General features: G+C 32.6%; 1 protein-coding gene across 2 annotated transcripts in view; it reads right to left on the bottom strand.

The window, feature by feature from the left end:
• Positions 1-20618, bottom strand: part of LOC126749051 (cytoplasmic polyadenylation element-binding protein 2) — a 181957-nt gene extending 161339 nt beyond the window's left edge. Inside the window, exons 1-2 of one of the 2 annotated variants that reach the window (XM_050458661.1) lie at positions 19263-20618; positions 10955-11069 (exon numbers count right to left, since the gene is read on the bottom strand). In XM_050458661.1, coding sequence (XP_050314618.1) covers positions 10955-11069; positions 19263-20264 — 1117 coding nt within the window. In that variant the 5' untranslated portion in view covers positions 20265-20618. The remainder of the gene's footprint in view (positions 1-10954; positions 11070-19262) is intronic. The other variant, XM_050458662.1, reaches the window with a different exon arrangement.
• Between the last annotated feature and the right edge of the window lie 1387 nt (positions 20619-22005).

Here is a 22005-nt window from a genome sequence, read left to right on the forward strand (position 1 = left end):
GAATTCTGAAGTTTTTGAATCCTAAATATGTCAAAACCGTCTAGGCAAGGCCGTAGATGGTGTCGCAAAATTTGAGCGACGAAAGTACTAAGGCATCGCAAAGCATTCTAAATTCAATACCTTTGTAAGAAAAGTGTTTTTAATGCAGAGTAACCAGTTCTTAGTTTAAATGTAATGTTCCTTAAACCTAAGCTTATTGTCTATTATAATTTTTAAAATATATGTCTATTATTGATCCTAAAATTTTTCATATCAAAAAATAACAAAAATCATTTGAAAGCAAATAGTTATTCTAATAGAACCCGTATTATTTTATGTTTTTTTTTCACCCATCACCAAAGAATCGATTTTATAAGTGCTGATCAAACTATTGATTTTACCCAACTATGCGGGATATACAAAGTGGGTGCATCGAACGTGACAAACAATGTAATTAGCGAAAATTAGGAAAACCGAAAACGGTGGTAACCAAATATTGGAGCGGGTCCATTTTGCCGCTTGCCACTTGTTATCTCGTTAACGGCGGCCGATCCCGATGAAAATTTCGTCGGCTGCGGACGTTTTACTAAACTGGGTTAACGAAAGGACGATAAGACTTTCCTTTTAAATAATTTTAAGCAAGTTTCATTTTATCATCAAAAACTTGGATGGATAATCAGCACACACTATTTAAAAAACGATCTCTCTGGACTCTTATAAAAATACGTTCTAGACCGTTCCAACAAACGTAAAATGCGTGGGGCGTTAAAGTCATAAAGCATTCAGTTATAATTAAAACGTTATTACCGAAAAAACATATGGTTCAGTTTTGTTGCAAAAATGCATAAAGCTGCTGGGAATAAATATAATTTTTTTTGAAAACTTCTTACTGTATTATAGAAATAAATATTTTTATTATAAACGTGGCAGACCAACGAGAGGTTTTAAGATCATAAATTGTTAACTTTACTCAATGATATTTGTGATCGTTTTAATGCTGTATCCGGTGTTTCCAAAGGACCTGAGCTTGAACGGCTATTTGATATTATTCAATTATCTGACTAAACTTGATATTCTAGCAATGTGTATTTCATATACAAGTGACACAGAAAAGCAAAAATTAGATGCTAACCCAGAAAGTTCAAAGAAACAACGATTTTCCGCCGAAACAAATTTAGAATGTCCATACAATTCCATTGTAGTAAACAGGGACCATTTAAAAATAAACCTCATTGTCTAGATTTTTATTTTTATTTTTTTAGAAATAATGGGGACCAGGTTCACCATCTTCTTTATTGTCACTTTTTTTTTGGCTCGGCAGTTGTATCGTAATTTCGGAATATTTATGATGGTCTTCTAATTTTATGGATTCTACAAATGTATTTTTAGTTATTGATTTAGTGTGTTTTGTCTTGTGGAATTTAAAGAACTTAAGAAACAATTGCAAAATGATGATTTTTTTTATAATTGAAGCTTTTAATGATCGGAGATATATAGGAATTAAAAAGTTATAATTAATCTAATAAATGACTACCTTTTGATATAAAATGTGTGGCCATAGGATACGCATTACCAAGAATTTTGTGTGTGAAAGTGTATCCACTTAAAATCGTGAAAATTATTGATAATGGGAAAAATTGCATTGTGGTGCATATCCTCTGGCCACGCACAAGTTCATACATATTTTTAAACAGTTTACAATTTGTTTAAAATCTTTAACATTTATTAGCAAAGAGATAATTTTTAAAGATGTTATGATTGGTCCTAACAATAATTTATTTAATATTAATTTCTGATAGAAAAGTTCATATAACATGTAACCTTTGTTGTGATTCCTGGAACGGTTTTGGGACCATTACTATTTTTAATGTATAATTACAGGGTGTTATGGAACGAAGTAGCAGCAAAAACAAGCATATTTCCTCACCCTTATCTGTAACCTCTTGGACAGGGTGAGATACACTCTTAAAATCTTAAATAGAGATGGGGTCGAGTGATACAACACCTTAGAGCTCTTGAAAAATACTTTCCAATGAAATTATAGAAAGCCACAATTGAGGAAATTATTCTCTATTTATCAAGGAAAATAATAAATGAAAACAATTTTTGAATTATTTTATTATTATTTAATTAAATGTTAAAAATAATTTCTGCTATTTTGAAGACAATAATAAATCCTACTTTCAAATTCTTCACGTACATTTATAAATGTTTCTCTGGATATAGCACGGTATTCCTGAACTATTCTATGCTGGAGTTGCTCTAGTGGCTTAGGTTTTAAAAGCTACAGATTTCAGGTGACCTCCCACAAAACAAGTCAAGAGATGTTAGATCCGGGGATCTAGGTGGCCATTCAATAGGACCTTTTCATCCAATCCACTGGTTTGGATAATGACCATCCAGCCATTGCCTAACGAGAACTACATAAAGAAAAGGTGCTCTGGTGGAAATGAATTGTAATACGCGTTCTTCTAAAGATAAATTTCGGTGTATATCCCTCTGAAAGTTTAAGTGCAAATAAGTCAAAATGTTATGTATTTAGTAGGAAATGAAAAACAAATCAAGAAAATATAAACAGTAAACATATGACTGTAAACGCGATAAAATATTCTTCATGAAAAAGAATTCATGAGAAATTATATAGCCAACTTAAATTTCCATGCCCACACCGACTACATAATGAGAAGATGATAAAAAAAGTTAGATTTTTCGCAACAAGAATCGGCAATAATTTGTCAATTCACACAAAATTAGTGTTCACTCCTACATTTGTGTTTTTGCTCAATTATTTAATTTATTCCAATACAAAATAAATGAATTAGAAATAATTCAAAATAGAGCTATATGACTGACTCTAAGATATCATCAGTATACTCTTGTGAAATTAGTATGTAAGCTGAACGTATTTTTCAGGCTCTACCAAGTTAATGAATACTGAAAAACCAGAGACTTAAAGTTTTTTTTTCCTTCAGACAGTATGAAAACCACTGCCCTTAACTACCTAGAAGAAATATGGAGTTAATTTAACTGGAAAATAACAGCTTCTAGGGCCCCAAGTGTCAAATTCCTGGAAACTGTATGTATCTTCCAGTATCTATTAAACACCAGAGAACCAGAGTCTTAAGGCACCTTTTTTTTTTCTTTGAGGCAGTATATAATCTTCTTACCTCAACTATTTTTTTAAAAACAATAACTCCAAGGTATATCTTAAAAGCGTGAAAACTAAATAAGATTTCCAGGAGCTATCAAGTCATTATGCATTGAAGAACCAAATACTTAGAGTTATGTTTTTCTGTTTCCAGATAGTATAGTCCTCGTTCTGCCTGGAAGTAAAAAAACAACTTTTAATCTCCCAATGTCTAATATTCGACCCCAATATGCGTGCAAAAGACAACACTTTATTCTTCGATTAAGGTATTCCAAGGTTTTCGGTATCAATCCAGGTGATGATCGGTAATACATAAATCTTATCCAGTTGCCACATTTGTTGCATCTCGATGGCCAGCTCCGCGTATTTGCTCATCTTTCCTTGGTATTGCTCTATCATGTTATTGTTGTTAGGTACGGTTACATCTATCAAATATGTTGTTGTCGCTTTCGTTTACCAGTACTACATCAGGTCGATTATTCATCAACCACCTGTCACAACTTTTGGTGTATGATATTGCACATCTGTTTGTGTCGCTGTAGATAGTCAACATTAGCCCAGTAAATACAGCCAACTCTTATATGTTGGACGGTCTCAGATCTTTCATGGCATTTTCTGGACTATACTTAGTTTCGCGTGTTCACGACTTGATCTCGTATAGCCATTACGAATTTTTCTGTTTTAGGGAATAGTACCCATTCCTTAGCCATCTATTGGATGTTTCTCTATTTACATGCGGCTGGTTCAAATCGTTGTAGTGTCGTCCATTTACCAGCTTTTGGGTCCATTGATCTTTCTTCTTAGCGTCAGAGAATATTTTCAAGTTAAGGTTATTATTGGAAAGATTAAGTGAACATCTGATGTTTGCGCCTTCCTGTTAAAGAACTTTCTCAATTTCATTTGCTTCTGAGACTGATGTAGATCTATTAGGTCAGTTAGTGATTGTCCACCTTCTGTTCTAGATAAAGTTCTTCGTATAGTTGTAGCTCTAGGGTGGTGTATCTTGTGCTTGGTGATCATTGTGCGAGTAGTTTGTTGCATTTCCTCCAGCTCGGTGTTGTCCACTTTAGAACTCTAAAGCTATAAGTCAGGACAGGCATAGCGTAAGTGTTTGTTGATGTTATGAGCTCTATTTTTAATGCAGCTTTTACTTATTATAGGTACTTATTCTTGCTCCTCGTTTTGCCCATTGATAGGGTAACATCACCATTAGTGACTGTGCTTAATGAGTTTACATTTTTTTCTTTCCGAATTCCATTCGAATGTCATTTTATATGGTGTAAGTCGCATCAATAAGGTCTTTTAGCTACTTATCGTTTGTACTCTAGGGCTTGATGTCATCCATGTACATAAGGTGGCAGTCTGCTAGTTTTCTATGTTAACTCTAATGTTAAATCCCTTTCCTGTACTATTGTATATTCCTGTACTACTATGATAATGTCTACAATCACCGATTTTTCACCAGTAACTAAGTTTGATAACTTATTATCTGAAAAAGTTTTTGAATTTTCCATCGTTCGCCATAAGCTATATGACCTCTATATTGTTTGTGTTTATAGAACACCTGACGCTGATGTACAGACTTTCTGCCTAAAACTTCTAAGCTTACTAGAATCCATGCCTCTAAAAAGTAAATTAATTTTGTGTGGCGACCTTAATATTGACTACTCCAGTGTGTGTGTTGCTCAAGAATTTCTTCAGTCTATTTTCGATTAAACATGTTTTTTAATGCATGTAAATTCCCCAACCAGAATAACTAAAAATAGTTCCAGCACCATTGACTATATTGTGTCATCTTTTACTCTGAACTTCGTTGATTGTACTGTTCTCAGTTCAGGTTTTTCTGACCATGAAGCTGTGTTGGCCAGATTTACTATTGACACTTTAAGCAAAAATAATTTGCCTAAATTAGGCCGTATTTTTGGTAAAAATTTTTTTTGAAGTTCAAGAATCTATGCCAAACAGTTGACTGGGGTCTTATCTCTGATGATATCGATGGTGAGTTTTCTAGATTTGTAAAGACCTTGTCAAGTATTGCGAATAAGTCCTTTCCTTATAGACCCATCAAAATTAAGCATCATAAACCCTGGTCCACTAAAGGCTTACGTGTGTCTGCAAGGAACATGCACTCTTTATCATACCTAAAAAATTTAAATTCTCACTTCAAATTATCGTCCAATCGCTCTCCTTCCAACATTTTCGAAGATCATAGAAATATTGGTTAAAATAAGGCTATTTTTAAACATAAAATACTAACTCCCCATCAATTTGGCTTTTTGAGTAATAAATGCACTAATGATGCTATGTTCTCTCTTTTTAACAGTGTTTACTCCAGTATAAACAATCATCATTCAACAGTAACTATTTTCTGTGATTTCTCCAAGGCTTTTGATTGTGTAAACCATACTATCTTGATCAAAAAATTACAGCACTTTGAGTTCAGAGGAACACCTCTCGAATGGTTTAAGTCCTATCTTAGCTACAGGAGTCAGCTTGTAAAGGTTGATACGACCATGTCTTCTAGCAGACCAACAGAATGTGGGGTACCTCAAGGTTCAGTTCTGGGCCCAATTCTGTTTCTGCTGTTTATTAATGATATGGCTTATCTTAACATTAGCGGCAAAATCTGTCTCTTGGACAGGAACATGGAGCAATGCGGATGTTGCGGCACTTCATGCAACTATTCCAAAGACATTATCAACATTAAATCGTGGTGCGATTCGAATCTTCTCTGCTTAAACATCTCAAAACCTAAAGTCCTATCTTATAAAGGTACTATCCAATCCTTTGTACTTAGCAACATCAGCTTGGACGTTGTTGAATCTGTGAAATTTTTGGGACTTATACTCTTTGAAGTGGGAATTACATATCGATGTTTTATCTAAAAAATTAAGTTCAGCTTGTTTTGCCATAAGATCAGTTTCCAGGGAATTAAATCTTTCGTCATCAAGAACAGTGTATTATGCCCTTTTTGACTCCCATCTTCGTTACGCCCTTCCATTCAGGGGCACTTGCTGTGCGACTCAGTTTGAGCGCATTTTTAAACTACAAAAGAGAGCGGTTCGCTATTTACTAGGACTTGATAATCGAGCTCACTGCCAAGAAATGCTTAAAAGATTTAAAATATTAACTCTGCTTGGTTCGCAAGCATATATCAGAAATGCTTTTTAGACCTTCTCGCAAATATCCACTTCGAAACGCAGAGCATGATCTTTATGAGGCAATCCCAAGGTCAGAAGTAATAAAAAGCTCTATTCTTTACGGAGCTAAAAAAATGTACAATCATCTGCCTTTGGAAATTAAATCATTGACATCTTTTCCTCGATTTCGCAATGCTTTGAAATCATATTTACTGAAGAGAGCTTTATATGCAGTAGATGATTTTTTTTAATATTAATTTTTGAGTATCATGCATGCACTGGCTAATTATTAAATCTTTTATGATGTAGAATAGCAATATTTTGTATTGCTAAATTTCTATAAAATTTTTTATGACTTTTTAAACATTTTATTAATGTTTTTGACTGTTTTTGTTACTTTTTTCATTTTACTTTCTTGTGACTATTTTTATTTACATTCCTATTTTCTTACTTTTTACATTTAGTATATATATTTTACATTTATGTCTTTTGTACCCAGTTTTGTATATATTTATTTAGTACTTATATTTTCATTTCTATATTTGTGTGTTTTGCTTTTTATGTATAGCTTTGTCTACAAAATTTTTAATTTTTTTTGACAATAAAGCATATTTGATTGATTGATATGAAGCATCGTGGATAGAAGTTTCATGCCCAAGCAAAACCAGAGCAGGCTGAACAACTCACCAATATCCAAGTTATGCAATTATACCGACAAGTTTTTGCAAGTTACAAATTTAGATCTATCTACTATATCTAACCTATATGTAAGTCCAAACTGCTGGTATTTGAAGAACTTCTTCCTGATACAGTGAAAATAGCTATAAATGGTTTATTCACCATTTTGATGATAATTTTTGACAATCAGGACGCGTTGTTCTTCCGTGCGATTTTCCATGCTTACTAACTCCCATCTGTCAGCTTTTGATCTATTACGTCATAATCATGCGACATTATGATTTTCAAACATGACGCGCAACTCAAATCTTATTGAAACACTCTTTATAACCATTACACTTTTCTTTTAAAAGGATAGAAATACCATGTCTGCTATTCTTTAATGCCTAATGATTGAAGTCAATGTTTTGAACAGAAGCAAAAAGTGTATTAGACCACAGTACCCTCCTCCTTTAATAGAATTCTTAGACCTAAAAACTAGTTAAAATTATGAACTGGATATAATTATATTACAGTAATATTTTACAACGAGCAGTATAGTTTTGTTTCATTTTCGTACACTCACCTAAGTTGTTTAAAAATATCATTTTATCAAGAGGATTTTAATAAAAGAACTTTATGAAGAGGATTTTGATAGGGAATAGAGTTTTGCGAAACCATGTCCAACTTAATAAACACTCGTGAAATTTTGGTAACCAATATTTGCTTCAGTGATGAATGCACCTTTTTCCTAAACGGCCATGTCAATAAACAGAATTTTCGATACTGGAAATGACGACAATCCCCACATTTTCAGAGAAGGTGCTACAAAAAATTATTGTTTGATCGGGTATTCTCGGAAATCCTGTTATAGGACCATTGTTTATTAAAGACAACTTAATTGGAGAGCTCTACTTACACCTACTTGAAGATATAATTGATCCTTTAATAACAACTGTACTGGAAAATCAAGTTGGTGGAAACATTTTGCAAGAAAACGAACTAAACTTTTAGCAAGATGGAGCTCCGCCGCATTATTTTTTATTTACATGGCCAGTGCGAGAGTGGTTGAATAACAGATTCCCCAATCAATGGATTGGTAGAAGGGGACCGATAGAATGGCCTGCTAGGTCACCAGACTTAATGCCGCTAGAGTTTTTTTATGGGGGAGAATAAAAACTGTTGTTTACAAAACTCTTCGTCTTCGACACTCGTTGCTTACAGAACTACAGGGGCATATAGGGCTTTTTCTTTATTCTATTATTCTTTGTTTATCAACGAAAACACTATTTTGAAATTTTTATTATTATTTAACTAAATGTTGAAATAATTTCCGTTATTTTAAATACATTAATAAAGCCTACTTTTAAATTCTTCTCGTACATAAAAATGTTTCTCTGAATATAGCACGGAATTCCTGAACTATTCTATGCAGTATTACATGCAAAGTTGCTCTAGTTATTCAAGTTGCGTTTTAAAAATCACAGATTTAAGATTTCAGAGGTCGCGTAAAGACCCCATAAAAAGAAGTCAAGAGGCGTTAGGCCCGGGGATCTTGGCAGCCATTCAATTGGACCTCTTCTTTCAATCCACTGGTTAGGATAATGCTCATCCAACCATTGCCTAACGGAAACTGTACATAATGAGGAGGTGCTCCATCCTGTTCTAACTGTAGTAAGCGTTCTTCTAAAAATAGATTTCCGTAAAATACGTTCCTCTGATTTTTTAATTTCCACATTATTAGTAGTTCGATAGACCTCTGCAACATTTTAGCATGTATGTCGCAATTTAAATTGTCTGGTATAAATATTGGGCCGATAATCCTATCTCCTAATATACCAGCCTAGACATTAATTTTCTTAGAAGCCTTTCGTTAAAACGTTGAGCTGTCCTTAGTCCTCTTTAAAATTGGCCAATGACCTTTATTAACGTTATAATTTTTTTGAATTTACGATTCGAGAAATATTATTTTTGCTCGTATGAAATATTCCCACATCAGTTTATCTAAGTTCTTCTTATTAAAATTTCAGGTAATATATTAGACATTTTTGTATATATAAGCATCATCACAGGAATTCTTTAGTCTAGCCTTGAAAAAAATAAATAGAAAATTGCCAATGACCTGATCGTTACTTAACCTAATCATGTATAATATAAAAGTATGATCCTTTATGTGTTTTTATGATCTTTTTAACGATTCATCATAAAGAATAACGTTTCGCAGTAAATCAACAATTGTTGATTGTAAATAATTAAATAGCTTTAATTTAATTTAAAGTTCAATCAAATTTTAACTTTTTCCTAGACTAAGATAGCCAATAGTCTCACTACAGCCAAACATTTCACGAAAATGTAAAAACTTTTTTTTTAATCTACGAACAGCTGCCACCGAGCATAAAAAATTTTAAAAGAAAGTAAAATTCATTAAACTGTCCTTTAGGTAACATTTATTAAAGTTGACTTTCTGGGCGTCCAAAAAAAAAGGAAATAAATAAATCTTGTATCCAGCAACAGTTGGATTTAGTATAAGGAATAATTAAAATTTTTAATTAAATAAAGAGTTCAATATTTAAAGATTTTAGTTTAAATTAACCTTTAACTATAAGGTTTAAACTGTTATAAAGTCAAATTTAAAATTTTTATACCATTCTTTTAGTGTGCTTCTTTCTATATTTAAGTTATGCTAGTTTGTTATCTAAAATATAAATTTATATGAAAAATTATATTTTTAGAAACGTTGGAAGACAATCAAAGATTAGAAAGTTTAAAATTTATTTTGACTATAATTTTAAGATTTCCTTTAATCTAAAAGTCAATATGTTCAGGGCCGGAATGTATAGCGAGTTTTTTCATAAAATCATCCTTAAAGTGTTGAGTAGAGACTTTCATCTTCTTTACTAGCTTGAACTCTAAGTAATTAGAGTGGTTTTTATTCAAAAAAAAATACGAATTTCATATTAGTTTGGATGTAACTTATATCGTCAATTTCTTTCTGAAATTCCCTATATAACTTAAGCTATTGGGTATTTTATTCAAAACGTTCTTAAAAAGTCTTGTAAAAGTAAAAAGTCAATGTACCAATAAAATCAAATAATCTCATATCCAATTTTTAAACTTGTCTATATTCTGAAAATTAAGTTCTAAAACTTGAAGGGCTTCATTCCATCTATATACAGATTTAATAAAAAAAAATGAAACCCAAGGATCATTTAATCAGACAAAAAAGTGATTTGACTCGAAAAAAAAAATCCGTAATATGATTTTTCCGTGCCAATCTCGCTTAGTTTTATTAAGGCTGAAAGATAAACTGCGCAAAAACGGCAAGAAATTTTCATTCCCAATGATCATATTTATGTGAGTCACGATTGTTTGCTCTTTCCTTTTCTAACAACTTCAAAAAGAAGAAAAAAAATGGAGGGAAAATAAAACAATACGGCGATCGTGCGCTTCGTTAAATCATAATCAAATAAAAGCTTGAGGTTAATTCGAGCATTTTTCCTATTGTTTATAGGAAACTCGAATTTATACGAACTAATACGTATTATATTGAGCGAAAGCTCCGAAGATACGTAGCAGAATACCAGTAAATGTATCGGAGGGGCTATTTCGAGCTCCTAATCTGCTTAGAGAATTAGTGGTTGCAGTTTTTATCGATTAACTTTACTATTACATTGCAGGTTGCTGCGGATAAGCACAGTGCCAAGAAATAATTTTAAGAAGACTATATATGTTACTTTAAGGCCAATGTAGGTTATCCACGTGGTTTAAATACAGTGCCGGCTTCTAGGTTCACTAAAAGGGTTTTGACCTGGATTTTATACAGTCATAAATGACCCTTTTATGAGTTTCTGAATTGACTGCGGCAACAAAATTTTTTATGCGACAAATCTTTTGTTTTTGTAAATGCAATTACTGGAAGATTCTGCTAAAAGTTTACAAAATATATTATGATCTTTTGCATACGTAATAAGATGGAAAATACGCATTTTCTAGTTCAAAAGTTATCAATGAATTAATTATTAGTGCTTACCTTTTAATTCAGTCGAGTTGGTCTGAGGGTTCATAATATCATTTAAATAATGCTCCAATCCTCTCATATTTTCTAACGGACTACTTCCGTTCGCGTTCACTACACCACAACGATCCTGAAATTTAAAATAGGGCCTTAAACTCTTGTTTTAAAATTGCACAAAACTAATTTAATTCCCAAAAAAAATAAGTATGTTTACTATGTATGATATGTAAATATATAAATACTATTATAAACCCCTCAGTTACCTATAAACCATATTTAAATGCGTTTTTTATAAAGCACCCCCTTGCATATTTATTACGATCAAAAAACTCCTCGCTACCTCGCCCCAGTTTCGTTTCTTAAATCTTTCTTTGATTGACGCGATATAAAAGGTTCGTTTCAGCATTTTTTAATTAAAAATAATTTAAGATTAAGTAATTACCGAGCTGGGTAACAACGCGGCCTATACTCTGCATTGAAAGCCACCCTTTAAATATTATGAAAACTCTTTCTTGCTAGAAGCGAGACACGTCATTGGTTAATCAAGTGAGGGGAAAAGCTATGCTGTGCCGGGAAAGTGTGAAAACAGAACATTTTCAGTGGCGAGATTTGTAGCATTTCTGTCTGGAAAGTAGAACTTTTTGATGAGGTAATGCCGGTGAAATATTGAAACACCTATATTGCTACGGTGTAACAGAGTAGGACTAAGAAAATGTACATTAAAATTTTTATAATTTTTAGGAAGTTTAAAGAGCTCACTACTTCTTGCATTATGTGACGACGAGTCTAGTCTAATACTACCAGGTACCACTTCTTCTCAGGAGAGATTGAAATTCACTTTTTTAATTAAATTACATTAAACCGACCTTTAGGAAGCCCCAGCTGTTTATTGACTTGGGTTTACTTTATCATATATGGTAAACTTTTCCTGCTTCTAGAAAATTCATATGTGGTATAGAATTTTATAATAGAGATTCTCTACTACTTCAAATGTAGAAATAAAAAAATTAGACAAAAATGAATTACCTGCGTTCGTTATAAGCCATGTATAACTTCTTATAAATTGTTTTTATATTCCTCAAGTCAGTTGTGAATAATAATTAAAATATTCCTTGTTAAAACTTTTCTTTGACCCTGTACGTTGTTACGAAAAAATTGTTTCTGCAAAGTGTTTTCCATATTACGTCTTATATTAATGTTTAAGATTAAAATCTTCTGGCGCCCAACATTTATTCCTTCGGTTTAATCAAAGTAAAACAAACAAAATAAAAATATAATTACTGAGACAATTATATGAGGAACAAAAGCTGTAAAGTCTAAGTCCTTTGACAAACACGTATGAGTTTCTTAAAAACTATTAATAAAAACATAAAAGTTGTTTAAACACTATTAATAAATTAACCAAATATAAACCCGTGACATCAAAAATAACCTTACAAATTGTTTACACCTTTAAAAATAAAGAAATACGTATTTATAACGAAAGCAACATTCATTGCAATGAAATCATGTAAGAGACTATTTGGGAAAACCTCTTAGAATATATGGTCGTGAAACAAATCAAAACTTATTTCTCCCTAAATTTTGACAATCAATATATCATTGGATTACAAGCAAAACACATTATCACATTTAAATATAATACCCAAATTTAATACGATTTTCTATCACTTCAAATGTAGAAATGAAAAACTAAACCAAAAAGGAATTACTTACGTTTTAATTATAACCCATGTAGAATTTCTTGTACATTTTTTTAATATCCTTAAGTAATTTGTAAATAAAAATTGAAATATTCCTTGTTAATCCTTTTTTGATTTTTTATTAATTTTTATCCTGTACGTTGTTACAATAAAAATGTTTCTGAAAAATACTTTTCATAAATGCCTTTCATTAATGTTCAATATTAAAACGTTCTGGCGCCCAACATTTCTTCTTTAGGTGTAATCAATGGAAACCAAATAAAGATATAATTACTGAGACAACTATGTGGGGAACAAAATCTGTAAATTTAAAGTTCTTTGCTTAAAATGAATGAGTTGCTTAAAAACTATTAATAAATTGACCAAATCTAAGCCCGTGAAACTAAAAATAACCTTACAAATTGTTCACACCTTTAAAAATAAAGAAATACGCATTTATAAAGAAAACTAGTTTTGTTCCTAGTATTTATTCCTAAATTTTGATAGGCAGTATAACATAAGCAACACATTATTACATTAGATTAAAATGCTCACTTTTTAATATTGCGTTTTCATTTTAATCAATGTATAATCCCTTGTAGATTGTTCTTATATTCTGCTTTAAGTGATTTGTGAATAACAATTGAAATATTCCTTGTTTACCCTTTTCTTTGATTTGTTCATTTTTTTTATCTTTGTACGTTGCTCAATTTTACTCCTAATAAATTGTTTCTACAAAGGGTTGCCCATATATGCATTTTATTAATTTTTAAGATTAAAATCTACTGGCGCCCAACATTTCTTTGATTTTATTTAGCAATATATTAGAACAAATATTATTGGGTTACAAGCACAATACCCTGTCACATTAAAACAAAAAGCTCACTTTTAAATATTGGTTGTAAAATGTAATACTATTTTCTATTAGTCTAAATATAGAAAAGAAAAATTAGACAAAAACGAAATAAATGCATTTCGATTATAATTCATGTATAATTTCTTGCACGTTATTTTTATATTTTGTCATAAATGATTTGTGTCTAACAATTGAAATATTCCTTTTTAATTAATTACGTTGTTAAATCCAGCAACGAATAAATTGTTTTTGTAAAGTGTACCTTTTGGCGCCCAACATTTCTTACTTCAGCTTAGTCAATAGAAATAAAATAAAAATATAATTACTGAAACTGTATATTTAAAAACTTTCAACAAAAACATAAACGTTATTTAAAAACTATTAATAAATTAACCAAATGTAAGCCCGTGAGACCAAAAATAACCTTACAAATTGTTTACAGCTTTAAAAATAAAGAAATACGTAGTTCTAACGAAAGCAACATTCATTGCAATGAAATCAGGTAAGAGACTTTCTAGAAAACCTCGCAGAATATATGGTCGTGAGACTAATCAAAACTTATATGTTCCTACAAATTAAATGTCAGTATGTTGGCGTATGTCTTGAAAACGTATTAATTTCACCGACAAATTCGTACAGAGAACGTTGTCGTCTATGGAAGAGAAATTCTGTTCTCTCTCATTTAATTTTAAAGTTTCCTAAATAAGTAAACTTCAAAGGGGGAGGGCTGGCTTCAACTCACTCATGCATACGAGCCGACGGAATTTACCCCAGTAGCATACTTCTTTTTAATATTTATGAGCTAATCAGACAAGATCTTGTAAGCTCTATTTTATTCATTAGTTTTAAAATGGCTTAGGTATTTTAATTAAGAAACTACTCTAGGAAAGATTGTTTCATTAATATGCAAAAACGTCAAAGGGCAAAACGAGGTATAAGGTGAACAAGCTCATGAGAAGGCAAAATTTCCATTCGACCTTTAGTAATTGCCTCATTCTTTCTAATTTCATGGTAAATTCTACAAGGATTAGCACTAAACTCTCTTATCAGTTTTTAGAAGTGATAAATTATCAACTTCGGGACCACAGCAGACGCAGAGCAGCGCTTTGGAGGCCGATTTTGGAAAAGTTGGAAACCTTTCAAGAATGCTGCGTTGTGGAAACAATGGCTTAGATAATAATATATAGGGCACATTAATCGTTACGTTACGTGCCTAACTTTTTTGTTCATTAATTTTTTCGCTATACAGTACATTTTATGTGAAAAATAATAAAGTTTTAATGGTTATTTTGTACACTAATAATAAACTTTAATTTAGTAGCATCAAGTATCTCATAATTAAATTTATTTTCTGAGAGTTTCGACATTATACATTATACAGATTGGGCACATTCAACTCTTAAATAACCCAATACTTATTATCCGAAAATAGGTGTGGAAAATGTTTTAGGCTCTTATTGTTTAGTTATTTCTTTCGTTTAGATATTTAGGACTTTTTTTATTACTGCACAGTTTTTGATCTTACCGATAATACAAAAGTCTTATACCTTTTTATTAAAGTTTAAGCTGAATATATTTAGAAACAAAACTAAAGCATTTTTAAAATATGACATAATATTTTATTTTCTAAAGAAATTATTAATTTTTAGCTTAATTGCTAAACGAATTCCTGAGGATGCTTATTATGCTTTGGTGGACTCACACCTAAGGTATGGTGTTTTTGGGGAAACTCTTCGGCCTACTTATCAATTCAGTATTTAAAAATGTGCCATAAGATTATTGTCTCGGATTAACCATAGAGAATCTTGCAAACCAGTTTACAAATATTAACACTCCCGTCGATTTTTATACTTGAGAATGCATAAAAAATATTCTTCAATCATTCACTTAATAAATTTAAATTCCACCCGTTCATCATTTACGACAAAATTGCCAATACCCACAACATTTTTAACCCAAAACTCTATCATGTATCACAGTAAGAAGATATTTAATAATCGTCCACTGTTGCTTAGAAAGATCATTTGTCTTATAAATTATTTAGGATAGGAGTGAAGAAATTGATGTTACTATAGCACTGATGGATACTTTCCAGACAAATTTTAATCTGCTTTTTGTTATGTTTGCTTGTTTTATGTTAATGCTTTTTTACTGAAGATGTGGATGTAAGTACATTAAGAAATTTATTTGGTACCCAGAGCTTAGAAAGACTTAAAAAATCGTAATTTCAATACTCCATTATTTTCGAAAAAAGGTTTTTGGATATATGTTGGTTAACAACATTAGAGAATCTACTGCAACGAGCAGATCTGATATTTTACAAAGCATATAGCTATTACCTTATTCCTATTTTCTTTACATATCCACTACTTCAAGTCAAACCACTTCAGGTATTTAAGTCTCTTACCTGACTTCAATGAAAGCTGCTTTGTGTGTGAATGTATGGATATTTCCAATTTGTAAGATTATTTTTGGTCTCACGGGTTTACATTTGGTGAATTTAATAATAGTTTTTAAGCACCTCAACATATTTATCAAAGGTATTAAAATTTATAGCTTTTGTTCACAATTGAGTTTTCTCAGCAATTATATTTTTATTTTTTTTCTATTGACTAAACCGATGTAAGAACTGTTGGGCGCCAAAAGATTTCAATGTTAAAAATGAATATTAGGTATACACACGTATATAGAAAACACTTTGTAGAAGCAATTTGTTCGTAGCTGGATTAAACAACTTGCAGGAATATAAGAAAAGTTATTTATATAATTCATACCATTTTTTCCAAACCATAGAAAGATATTCTTTTCAATTTTAACTACCAGTTGTGAACTCTTTCAGAGCAAATGTAGGAGTGTAGAAATCCGTTTTCTTTCCTTAAACACTGATCAAACTAACATCAACTGACATATAGGGCTTAAAGTGTATTCGTTCTATCCATTTAGTGAATGGTGGATGTTTGGCGTACATATCAAGATATTATACCACAGGAAAGAGAGATTTAATCATGTTTTTTTATTTCCTACTTCACTTCTCTATAATTTACAGTCTATCGTTAAAACTGAAAAATTGAGTGGCCCAAATTTCTATAAATATAAATTTAAAATGAAAACATTATTTCCATACTGCCAACATCTGGTAAAAGAGATCGTATATGTATAACTCTTAAGATGCCACTCGCCACCTGATAATAGAACAAAGATGTTCATAAGGCAACTAATTATTTGTAAATATGTAATATGTACGCTACTGAATGAGAATGCCAGATCTATATTTATTTATTTATAGCTCCTACGATCAGACTCATGGCCATTTCTATTTCTAGCTTGGCTTTACCTTACCTGAACGTCTAGCCATGGCTCTTCATGCATTCAATAGTCATAGCTGAATCTCCAGAAAACCACATTATTTTAAAATTTCTGGCTGAGACGTAAATGCGTATTTTACCCATCCATGTATTACGATAGCCTCTTTTGACTTGGAAAACTACTAATGTTGACATTGCATCCTGATGCGTATATTTTCTATTTTTGAAAAATGTTGTTATTTGATCGTTTAAAAATAGTTGAGCTTCATGCTAATAAAGCAAGGTGTATTAATCAGGTTTTAGATAAAGTTATAAAAAAACTGATTACGCTGGTTTTATCTATAACACGGGACCTGTTTTCGAGTATTTTTATGTAAGCATGGAATATTAGACGGTATTTTATAGCACGAAATATAATAATGATTTCTGAAAAAAACAAAATTAGAGGCATTAATTGGGTGGGGTAGGCAACAAGGTAATTTTACCTCACCCTTTAACCTCATAACATATAAATAAATACAGAGTGTCCGAGGCAAAACATTTCACTCTGAAAATCTTGAAAAATAAATGGTTTAGCCAAAAACGGCTGAACACGTCAAAATTTATACTGAGGGGCAAATTTTTTGACAGAAATTGCGTTTCTCTGACGTCATCTCCCCACCCTCCATAGCCTCCATATAATTTTTTTTTCATGGGAGTAGGGCTTGTGTGATAGTAGACCTTGAATTAAAGGTAATTTTATTCTCTACATAGCTCAATTTTTTATTTTATCGCTTCGCTCACAAGAAATATAAATAAATGTGGATTAAAAAATGAGCCTTATTTTAATTGAAAAAAATAACAAGTATCTAACACGATTTTATTAAATGTTAAAAATAATCTCCGTTGACCTTGATTCAAAAATACAATTGTTGTTCAAAACGTCTTTCAAAAATCTTAAAGAGAGTCAGGCTTTGTGGCAAAGAGTTTGGTTTTTAAATGACTCCATAAAAAAAATCCAAATGGGTAAGATCGGGAGATCTGGTGGGTCATTCTATGGTATCTTTCTGGCCAATCCGCCGTCCAGGAAATACGTCGTTAAAAAAATGCCGAACGGCAGCGGCATAATGTGGCATATCTTGTTAAAACATCAGTTAATTTTCTAGAAGGTTATCATCTTGTTTAAGTAACTCAGTTATTCTGGGATTAATCATGTCCTGCAAAAGTTCCAAGTAATTTTCAGCATTAAGATTTGTAATAATAAAAAAAGGTCCAACAATATAATCTCCCAGGATACCAGCGGATACATTAGGTTTTTGAGGTGGCTGGATATGCGTTTCTTAAAATAAATGAGGATTATTAGTGCCCCTCCAGTATTGACAGTTGTGTCTATTGACTTAATAAAAGGTCGTCCGATAAACAGACATTGTACAGGAAATATCGCTAAAGTACTCACAAAATTGTATTGACGATCGAAATCGTCTTCGTTTAGCTCATCGTACTATTTTGATTTTGTAGGCATGATATGTGTGAAATTTTAAAATTTATATACGGTACTTTTAGACATGCCAGATACCGTAACAATTTTTAGAGCAGATGTATTAGGTTCCATCTCAACATGAGCCAACACTGCAATTTCTACCACTTCATTTCTTACTCCATTACATAAGGATGATTTACCCTTTAGTTCAGATAATTACCTTTAAAAGCTCGTACTGCTACTGGAGCAGACGTATTTTGTTGATAATAAGGACCCACCAACTCAATTCTTTCTTGAAGCCTATAAACCATCTAGCCTATCAATATCACCGGGACTAGATTTAATAAATACTTGGTCCTACTGTTATTATTTCTAACTTCAACAAAACACTGAAAATAAAAATAACGAAAGGAATAAAGGCGTCGAAATATGCAGGTATTTACTGTATACTTTGACGTTTTTGTCAAAATAACTTGAATTTTCGAAATGTATTTTCTTGATTAAAAACACCTAGATAAAAAAAAGAAAATTTATGCGGGACTTTAACTTTTGACAAATATCAATTACATTTATTAATATTTTTTAAGAACGAAGTGTATATAGGGAATAAAATTACCAAAATTCAACGTATCACTCGACTACTATTCCTATTTAAAAAAATTGTTGAATTTATTTTTTAAGATTTTCAGGGTGAGCCGTTTTGTCTCGGACACCCTGTATAATAAAAAAGCAAAAAATTTTTCGTTACAATCAAGAACAAACGCCACTTTTAAAATCAGTAAAAGGGTAGTAACATAATAAAAACGAAACAAAAATAAAAATTTATTAAATTAAAACTCAAAATATCACAAACAAGGTTGCTAAGCAAAAACACAAGGTTACAGTACAGCATAGGATTATGACTAGGATCAGCAGGTACAAAATTGCAAGCATACAAATAAAAAAAAAACATCAAACCAATTTTAAAACAGCTACAACAAATCACAAATATAGCGCCTTAAGCCTTAATGGCACTATTTACCTGAAAAGGCAGCAAATCTCGAACTTCATCCATATTAGTAATTTCAAATGTCGGCGGCGTTGGAAACGGCCCTTTCCCAGGGTAGGAAGTACTTCTTCGAAATTTCACAGGAGAAATAACTTGCTGAGGTTGATTAAATGTGGGACTTGGTTTCCTACCAGGAGGCATTCCAACGCCCATCTGCTGAAGAGGCGTTAAATTTGGTACGCTTCGCCCACGGTTCCATGGTGGACCCCCTGAAGTGGCAGCACTTGCCGCATTTGGGTTCCACCCTTGTCCCGGAGGACCAGGTGGTGCACCTGTCCAAGAGCCGAAACCTTTAGCGTATAACGGATGATTTGAAAGTGATTGCTGCCTAGCCATTTGGGGAGGAAAATTGTGACTTGCCGTTATGGCCCTCCGATTTTGATTGCCTTGATTCTGACCCATATTTCCGAACAGCTGCTGTTGTTGATTCGGAGGTGGAAAATTTTGGAATCCCATGCCATTTACTCCAGCTAAGTTGGGTACGAACCCATCTTCAATCGCGGTCGACCAAAGAGCTCCTGCTGGAGTAGCTGGTTCCGCTGGGTGGAAGAAAGTCGGTATCGGAGGTACGGACTTGCTTATAGACGTTATTTGATCCAATTTATCCGAAATATTATTCACGGTGGTGCTAGGCGGTAATTCCGTATCTTTGGCGGGAAGAGATGACGACGCGATTTTTTCAACCGGTACCGTATTCGATGTCGTGATTGGTTCCCCAACAACCGATGAGATGTTATTGGACAACTCATCGACGGTAGATCCGCTGACAGCTGCCGTACTTTTTTCGGAGGAATCATCTTGCATTATCGCACTATAACTCTTAGCCTGGACGTGAATTTCAGTACCGTTGCTATTCGGAGTAGTCGGGGTGGACGAATAAAATATTGTGTTTTGATTAGACTTTGACGAATTAACCGATATCTCCACTGCACTTAACCCGATGTTCGTGTTACCGGTTAAACTAAATTCCCCCATTAGTGCACGTCACTCTACGGAAGACCAGTCGTATAGTACGACAGTGTCCCGTATCTTATTGGTTATATCATACACTAAATAAACTTGCCGTCAAATAGTGATGATGAACACTTAACCAGTGAACCACCAGCCGACTTTCATGTTAATGTCACTGTTTTCTGGCAGTGCCGACTGCCGACCACGACACCCGATTACGGGCGATCTCTGACGATGAGCGGGCGACAGCGCTCTTGTGACAAAATGCGAGAGGGCGCGCCGACGCTCACACAGCACCGCATACGATCGATGCGCGCGCACCTGATCGAACAGCTGATGACGATACTTTCAACAACACCTCTATTTGTAAATACGACCAGCCAAATGCGTTCAGTTATCTGTTCCTGTTAGGGGGCGCCACCTGGCACGCCACGAGCGTCGTATCGATAAAACGACGCGACGCGGACGACGTTGTAGTAAGGACAGGGAAATTTCGCATCAACCTACTACACTTTACGATGCCCACGCAATCTTACGTAAACCGCATTACATAATTATTATATATACCCCTTCTACAATGAAAGAAATTTTACTTTTAGACAATAAAATGTTTCTCGAATGTTGAATGTTGTGTTGAAAATCAGAAAATTGACAACGTTTAATAAAAATACAGAACTTTCTTTGTTCAAACAATTATTGCCAGTCAGGGCCTATACCAACGATTTAAGTATTAGTTATATGCATATCCGATGAACTTAATAAATATACCTGGACTGCTAATGCATTTGGCCATGATACCCAAAAATGACCACTGCCTGGGGGCCGCCATTTATAGTGGTTGTCTCCTTTTGATGTTGGTCACTCTGAACATTTTTAGTGTTGCCAACAAAAAATATATTGAATAACGGTAATGAAGTTGACGACGTCTGACGTGTGTGTATAGCGGATTGTGTCTGTGTTGTTTATGATAGAATAATATATGTTTGCTATATAAACCCTTGCTAATCACAAACCCTCATAAAATCATTTATATTTTGATTTTTATATATGGTTATACCTATTAATGTGGAAACACGCTTTACATGGAAGGAAAGTAAAACTCGTAATAGTAAGAATAGAAAGAAAATAAAAGTGTTTTTAACTGAATTTGTAGTACGTAGATACAAGCAAAAACTTAAATGAAGATCATCATTTTCATGGTATTAGGATTTATAAGATTCAAGTTTAAGTTTAGATTTATAAGATTCAAGATTATCAGAATAATAAAACAAATATTTTAAAGTGCATGCATCTATTCCAATTTGATTGAAACTTTGTCTCGTTTTAGGTGAGGATTACTTTCTTTCATAAATTTTAACGAAATTCTTAAAGAAGTACAAGAAAAATCACAGATGCAACGCAACTATCTGAAATTCTTACCTATATGTAACTTTCTATTTTGTATTTTTGTAAACATAACCTCTCAAAAACTTTAATTGTTTTGTTTCCCTACAATTGGCACAATTGGCACAACTAAAGTTTGTCAGAGTGACCAACATCGAAAAGACACAATCACGCAAAATGGCGTGGCATATCCATATTCAGAAGCTTAAAACCTCCTTGCATTAAACTCTGCAATAATACTATTAATATATACCTAATCTGCAATATAACTTCAATAATATAATAACTCTTTTGCATGGCTACCTTTTTCGCCCTAGATACGAAATCACATAAACCATCATTTAACTTGCAGTGAACCTCTTTGTCCCTGACACGTTTTCGT

This window comes from Anthonomus grandis, chromosome 22 (genome assembly GCF_022605725.1).
Source record: "Anthonomus grandis grandis chromosome 22, icAntGran1.3, whole genome shotgun sequence".
Lineage (NCBI taxonomy): Eukaryota > Metazoa > Arthropoda > Insecta > Coleoptera > Curculionidae > Anthonomus > Anthonomus grandis.